Source organism: Plasmodium fragile (genome assembly GCF_000956335.1).
Source record: "Plasmodium fragile strain nilgiri unplaced genomic scaffold supercont1.5, whole genome shotgun sequence".
Taxonomy (NCBI): domain Eukaryota; phylum Apicomplexa; class Aconoidasida; order Haemosporida; family Plasmodiidae; genus Plasmodium; species Plasmodium fragile.
In genome coordinates this window covers 42,010-49,150 of record NW_012192585.1, presented here as the reverse complement: position 1 = coordinate 49,150, position 7,141 = coordinate 42,010, and the positions used below count along the sequence as shown (strand labels likewise).

Here is a 7,141-nt window from a genome sequence, read left to right as displayed (position 1 = left end):
TTTTTTTGCTTAACAATTTCATGCCCCTCTGTTTTAAAAGTTTTTCTCTTCACAATAAGCTTACCATTTTTTTTTTTTTTATTTTGGCGCTAGCCTAACTATATACCTTTTATAAATTCACCCCAAGGGGACCAAGAAAATATATTTATAGAGCTGCCTAGCTTTAAGGAAAATCTCTCTTTTTTACAATCATTTATATATAATACCTTTCTGAGTCAAGGTAAGGTTGACAGAGTGGAAGCGACGCGGAACAGGTGGGGGGGAGGCTTTTTTTTTTTTAAACGACGCCCAAGTAGGGGATGCTTCAAAGAGAAAAAAAGCAAGTGCCTCTCTCCCCCGCCCTTCCGTTACAGTTATAAGAAGCCGCTTCATTTCGCCAAGCAGCTTTCACAGCGACATGACCCATATGTGATCTCCTTCTCCCCCCCTTATATATATAATAAGGCCGTAACGTTAAATATATGTACATGTGCAAGAGTGTCACTCTTCATTTTTTGTTCCCCTTTGTTGCCGCCCCCCCGCCGCCCTGCCCCTGTAGATGGTTCGAATGAGCGTGCTGGCTGATTGCCTCAAGACGATTAACAACGCAGAGAAGAGAGGAAGGAGGCAGGTGCTGATAAGGCCTTCCTCCAAGGTCGTGATAAAATTCTTGCAGTACATGCAGAAGAAGGGTTACATTGGAAATTTTGAAATTGTGGATGACCACCGCTCGGGAAAAATTGTGGTCAACCTACTGGGACGAATAAACAAGTGCGCCGTTATATCACCCAGGTGAGTGCCCCCAGAGGGAGGAAGAGATAGAGGAAGCGATAGAGAGGTGGCCCGTTCACATATCATTTGACATTGCGCAAGAGCACTATGTGAGGATGTGCCGCGCCTCATACCCATGGTGCACTTCATTACCGCGCCGCATTACCACCCCGCAGGTACGACGTCAAGCTGGAGGAGATTGAAAAAATCATCACCAACATCCTGCCCAGTAGACTGTTCGGTCACTTAATCCTCACGACCCCCTACGGCATTATGGATCACGAGGAGGCCAGAAGAAAACACACGGGAGGCAAGGTCCTTGGATTTTTCTTTTAAACGTTAACTACGCGTGTGCACATGTATATATATATATATTATATACATGTTAGGAAAAAAAAAAAAAAAGAAGCACTCACTACATACTTAATACCTTGTGCAACGCGTTACGTGTGTGCGTTACCCTGTTTTGGAAGGTCACACGAGAGTGGGGTGAGACAATCCACTCGAGGGGGGGGACAACTTAAACCGTCTTGCATTGAAGAGGCGAAACATATGAGTAAAGAATGATGAGGCCCATCGTGCAGACTAACTTATTCCCCCCCTCGATGCTTTTTTTTTTTACCCCCTTTTTCTTTTTACCAAACAGGCATGTATAACACTGCCCACATACCGCTTTGAACGCTCAATTGGAGAGAAAAAAGTTTTTTTTTTTTTTTTTTTTCCTACATTAAAATTTGCGCGCGAAATTGTGTGTCGTCTGTTTATATATATATATATCTGTGTGAGCGCGTGTGTAGGTTTGTACACGAGGTCGCGGGCGACCGCACGAAAACAAAAAATGACCGGATGGAGCAAACTGAACAACATGAGATAAATGAACTAAAACGAAAATGAATGAAATACATTAAAACATTGACATGCGTCGAAAGGGGCGGACGGAGCGCGAACTGCGCCACCGCTAGATCAGCCACATACAAAAAAACCCCAACGCGGAAAAAAAAAGGGGGCCGTCGTGTTATACACATGAAGTGATGCTGACGGGGTGCCACAATCCTCAGCACGGCCAGTAAAAACACACACACATATACGAAAAAAAAAAAAAAAAAAAAAAAAAAACACTTGACAATAAGGGCTAGCGCGCTGCACATGTCCGTATCGTGGAAACACTTCCAAAATGGCTTTTTTTTTTTCCCACTCCATCTCTGTCCATCTCCATCTGTGGTTCCTGGTGCCTGTGCTCTTCTCCCCTTCACGTTTATATCCCCCTTACGTTACATCTCGTTACGTCTCGTTTGTGATGTGTACGCCGCTAGGGCATGTCGGCGCCCTTGTCCATATTTTTGAGGGGGAATTTTATAAAGGAAGTGAAGAGGCACCTGCAGATGGGGCATTTCTCCTGGCGCAGTGATTTCATACAGTCGTAGCAAAAGGACGAGTGCCTACACGGCATCAGCAGAGTATCCTTATACGAGGTCATGCAGATGAGACATTCCTTGTCATGTTCCTCATGTCCATAAATGTCTAGTATATCGTAAAACTGAAAAGCTTCATTTTTTTTTTTACTTTTATGTACAGCGGTGTTGGTTCCATTTTCGCTAGACACACAAATGTCCTTTATTACGGAGGGGATATATTTGTCTTTCATTTTTTTAAAATCGACAAGGACTACAAGCGTACTGGCATGGGCTCCGTTACCTCTATTCTTCCCTACTCCTTTACCAGGGGATGCATTCTTTGCGCTTCCAACGCCGCTTCCACCACCGCCAGACGAGTTACCATAGGGTGGTGCGTCGTTTATAAGAATGGTTAAAGGGATCCTTATCTTTTCATCGCTCATGTTACCACTTAACACTTTTTCGTCGAGGGAGTAATGTTGATCATACTTGTTTTGTTGTAGTTTGTCCTTCAGATGATCCTGGTACCCATTTTTTTCATCTTCTATTTGGCTCAGGACATCTCCAACGCAGAAGCTTTCATCACAGGGCATTGTATAAGTGATGTTATCCCTCGACGTGAAAAAAGAGCTCGGTGTCTTATGCAAGCACGAGGTGAAGTTAATGAAGGAGGGGTTCTTCTCATGTGGGGATAAAGGATCATGATGGTGGTGACCATAAAAGTTTTCTCCTCCTGCAACAATATCATCCTCTCCTGAATAAAGATTACCACCACCACCACCACCCTTATGTTTATCGAGCAGGTAAGTCATCGCATCGGAGGAAGGCTTAGATTGTAATGACCTGCTGAACCCTTCCCTAAAGAATGATTTAAAATTGTCAATACAAATAACAGTGCTTCTTCCATTATTGCTTTTTCTTCGCGCCTCCATCTTTTCGTGTATGACCTGATTGATTTCGTTCAGGAGGACGCCCCAAAAGAGAGTTACACAAACGGGGTTCTTCGAGGAAAAGGTAAAGGTAATGCCATACTTGTACAGGTCGGTCAGGTCACTTGCGCTAGAACTTAAATAATTCTTCACCAGTTGAATGTCGTCATGGATGCATATGTCCAGGTGTATTTTGTCGACGCTCTTTGGGGTTATTTTTTTTTTAATTCGAATTATGTCATTCACGTGGCTCCTGCACAGCATCTTTATCTCGTCTATGTACCGGGACATGTTCTGCATGTAAATGGCCTACATGGGGAAGCGGTAGGTAGCGGTGAGTAGCGTGCGTCGCGTCAGTAGCGCGCGTAGCAGTACGTAGCAGTACGAGGCGCGCGTGCGGACGGCTTACCTTCCTGTCCTTGAGGTACTTCATAACATTGTACGAGGTGTAGTACCTCGAAATGATGGAAAGGCCCCACAGGAAAATTATAAAAAATATAATAAAGCATAGTGTGTTAAGGAAACTAGACATACTAAAAATACACAAGATGTCTTCCTGCTTGCAGTTGTTAGACATGACAAGGTTCTTGTACATGTCCAGGTCGTACTCGTCGATGATGTTCATGGTGTCGGATGCAGAGACAAGCTACACGCCGGTGGGGCCACCAGCAGGGTTTAGTCAGACTGCCCTTGGGACGAGCCGTTGCAGCGGTGGGGAGGCTCGCGCGGCTGTTGGTGGTTAGGCCGCTTCCACTTTTCTCATCGGGGTGGCGAGAACTCCCCCCTCCTCCCCCTCTCTCCCTTGCTCCGCTACACAAGGGGGTCGTCGTTATGATTCTGTTCCACAACAACCAGGAGCCGAGCGCAGCGTGGACTCCCCGTCGGCGCGCCGCCAAGTGAAGCCACCTACTGGTGAAAAGCGCCACGCATCGCAAATTATCTCAACGCATCTCAACTTATCTCCACTGATCTTAACGAATCGCGACGCATCGAACGTGTTCCTTCCTCCGGGCTATTCTCTTCACACAGCTAGGAAAAAAAAAAAAAAATCTGCACAAGTCATAATTTTTTTTTTTTTTTCTTCACCCTAAGAGGAGTTTTTTTTATCAGTTGCGTCCGTAGCCAAAAATCACTACAACTGACGCGTAAAGTTTGATAAAAAAAAAAAAAAAAAAAAAAAAAAAAAAGGGGAATCTCCACACTTTTAACACTTGAGAGAGAAACTATTGGCGCATCCATGCGATGCGGAGTTTGAGTGGGAGGTCGGCGGGTTTTTCTTTTTTTTTTTTTTTTTTGGCCTGCACTGGCAATAATTTTCTGCTTGCGCCTTTTTGCGCGGTCCTTTTGTTGCAGCCCCTATATATTTAGCCCTTCCTTTTTGCGGTCCCTTTCCGCTGCCCTGTTCGCCGCCCCTTGCCCCGTTTTTCTTATCACCCACTTGGCATTCGCCACATTTTGCATCCCCGTCGGCGACAAAGCGAAGTAACATTCAGCGTAGGGTTGCGTGACGACGGTGCTCAAAATATTGCCAAAGAAAAAGGGGGTAATAAAAAACAGGCGGGGAAGAGCTATTTTTTTTTTTTTTTTAAAAGATGGGCAACAATTGAGTTAAAAGGAACGTACACAAAGGTTACATTTTGACTGGCCGAGTGTCATTTCGTTTCGTTTTTTTTTTTTTCGTTTTTTTCGTAACAAAACGAACAAGGGGCGAACAAACGACGGTCACATATCGGCCAAACATATTTTCCCCGGGGAAAAGGAAAAGCCGCGCAGTTCCGTCGGCAATTTACACGCCTACATTCACCTGTACAACACATGTACAATACGTGGACACCTTTTGCAGTACCACACAGGCGCGATGAAATGGATTTCTGTTAACCCCTCTCTCTCTTCCGTGCACAGTGTTACGTTAGAATTGTGTGAACACGATGTTTTTTTTTGTGTGTGTCACTTCACCTCTTCACATTGCTTTCCTTCGTAACCATTTGTTTGGCTTCCTCACATAATTAAGGAGACTACTTTGTGAGGGATAACCCAGGGGCCAATGTGGGTGCCCAAGTTCTGTTCAAATATTATTTGTCTGTGTGTATGTGTGTCACGTTATTTAGGACTTCCATGGGGAGAAGGAATTACAAGCTCCCCCGTTGGGTTGGTTAAAAAAAAAAAAAATATATTGCCCCTCTACAAGGGGGGGTACAACATGTGTGTATAAGGGTAAATAAAAAAAAATATATGTATTATACAAAGCCGAGTCCATGTGTGCATATCGTTGTGGCTACTTTAAAAAGGGCAAAGGTGGGTCCTCGTTGACATGCACACAATGAAGGGCAGAGCTGATCACCAATGCGACGCCCCCATTAGCAGCGCATCCCGAGTAAGGGAGCGTGTACGGACGCGTGTCTGTGTGTGGGGGAGAAGCCGCTACAACCCCCGCCTAATTCGCCTGCTCCATCGACTCCACGGCCACGCGCATGGCATCATTCAGCGTTTCCGCATCAACGCTCTGGTATTCATAAGACGACTCTTTGCATATCCACGAAAAGTTCACCAGGTGAGGCAAATTATTTTTATTCATATGGTCATCACTTGTTAAAATAATTTTATATATGTCCACGAGGGCTTCCTTCACATCGACCTCCTTGTAATTTTTTTTTTCTATTTCGGTTTTGAACATTTCTTTATTCTTGCCGATGACCACTCCGCTGTACTTGTAACAGGCTCCGTTGGGTTCCACGCAGTAAATTTCTCCTACGAGGGGGGGAAGGGAAAAGCGAACGGGAAGGGAAGTGAACCGGACGGGCGTTTCGCTCGGTCTGCACGCGGTCTGCGTGGCCGCTCCACTCCGCTTCGCTCAATCTGTGTGGCCGCTCCGCGCGTGTGTTACCTTTCTCCTTCTCGTTGAACGAAGCGAGAATGATGGAAGACGCAAAGGGCCTCAAGTGCCAGTACAAAGTGAACGAGTGAATATAAAGCGAAACTCGGTTGGCCAAAATGTGCAGAGGTATATTCGTGTGGAAATTCATAAAGTAACTATTCGCTTCATACTTGGCTCGATCAATTATATTTCTCGCGTCTCCATCCAGTCCTGCATAAGTCATTATAACGTTGTTGTTGATGTGATATATTCGATTGTAGCTGTTCTGCTTTATCATTTTGTTTTTAAGTAAATTTGAATTTACGCAACAGGTGATGAGGCCATCCCGACACTCCAGACTCAGGGCCGTGTTGTTATTGTTGATGGCCTTGTATATGTACTCCACTTGGTAGAGCCTCCCGTCGGGGGAGAAGGTCGACACGGATAGGTCGTAGCCTGCGCTGAGGCCTGCCATGGGGTCGGTCGGGCTCTTCGCTTAGAGTGGAGGCGTTTTCAACGAGTACTTCGTCCCTACAATAAGCTTCGTACAACCCGGGGGGAGATGATCACCACACTTGAGGCACTACGATGTGCTCACGAAATGGGGGACACCAACGACCGATCTAGCAAGAGGGGCTCTCTTTTTATCTTTCCTCTGAAATGAAAAAAAAAGGGGGAAGCGGAGCAGGGATGAGCAGAGGGGGGGTGTGAACGACGCGCCTAAGCGGCTAATGCGCGGGCTGGTTAATTCTGAACGCGCTGCTTTTCAGTTTTTTTAAGTGGCAAAGGGACATATGAGCATACGAGGGGCATGTTGTATATGCCCACTTGTTTTCACTTCTTTAACCTTTTGCCTTCCAACTTGCGAAGGAAAAATGCGACGGTGGCTCTTCTTGTGCGTGTGCTCGATTGGCAATCTCTCGCAGCGGCTCTCTTCGTGAATTACTCAGTGATGGAAAAAAAAAAAAAAAAAAGCAATTAAAAAAAAAAAAAAAAAAAATATATATATATACATTATACATGCATACATAGGAACGTATTTTTGTACACCCCGCACATGTCGAGAGTAGGCTCATACACGCCCCGCCCATCCCCCGGGGGAGTCGCCGTCGCCCCGGAAAAGTGCATCAACACACAACCCCGGGTAAATTACCCCCCCTTGTAACCTCAGCCAAAATTGTGACGGAGGACTTACACGCCAATGGGGAAAAAAA

At 45.5% G+C, this 7,141-nt stretch overlaps 3 protein-coding genes across 3 annotated transcripts; 1 reads left to right on the top strand and 2 right to left on the bottom strand.

Annotated features, from left to right (window-relative positions):
- Positions 1 to 538: 538 nt before the first annotated feature.
- AK88_00584 (40S ribosomal protein S15a) lies at positions 539 to 1,086 on the top strand (the record flags this gene model as incomplete). The annotated part of the gene is made up of 2 exons (XM_012478232.1): positions 539 to 771; positions 927 to 1,086. 2 exons carry the CDS (start codon positions 539 to 541, stop codon positions 1,084 to 1,086), a joined length of 393 nt encoding a protein of 130 aa, XP_012333655.1.
- Positions 1,087 to 2,059: 973 nt separating this feature from the next.
- On the bottom strand, positions 2,060 to 3,698 carry AK88_00583 (uncharacterized protein; the record flags this gene model as incomplete). Its single annotated transcript, XM_012478231.1, has 2 exons — positions 2,060 to 3,382; positions 3,483 to 3,698. 2 exons carry the CDS (start codon positions 3,696 to 3,698, stop codon positions 2,060 to 2,062), a joined length of 1,539 nt encoding a protein of 512 aa, XP_012333654.1.
- A 1,809-nt stretch (positions 3,699 to 5,507) lies between these two features.
- On the bottom strand, positions 5,508 to 6,402 carry AK88_00582 (uncharacterized protein; the record flags this gene model as incomplete). The annotated part of the gene is made up of 2 exons (XM_012478230.1): positions 5,508 to 5,821; positions 5,958 to 6,402. The coding sequence occupies 2 exons, from the start codon at positions 6,400 to 6,402 to the stop codon at positions 5,508 to 5,510; spliced, it is 759 nt and encodes a 252-aa protein (XP_012333653.1).
- Positions 6,403 to 7,141: the final 739 nt, after the last annotated feature.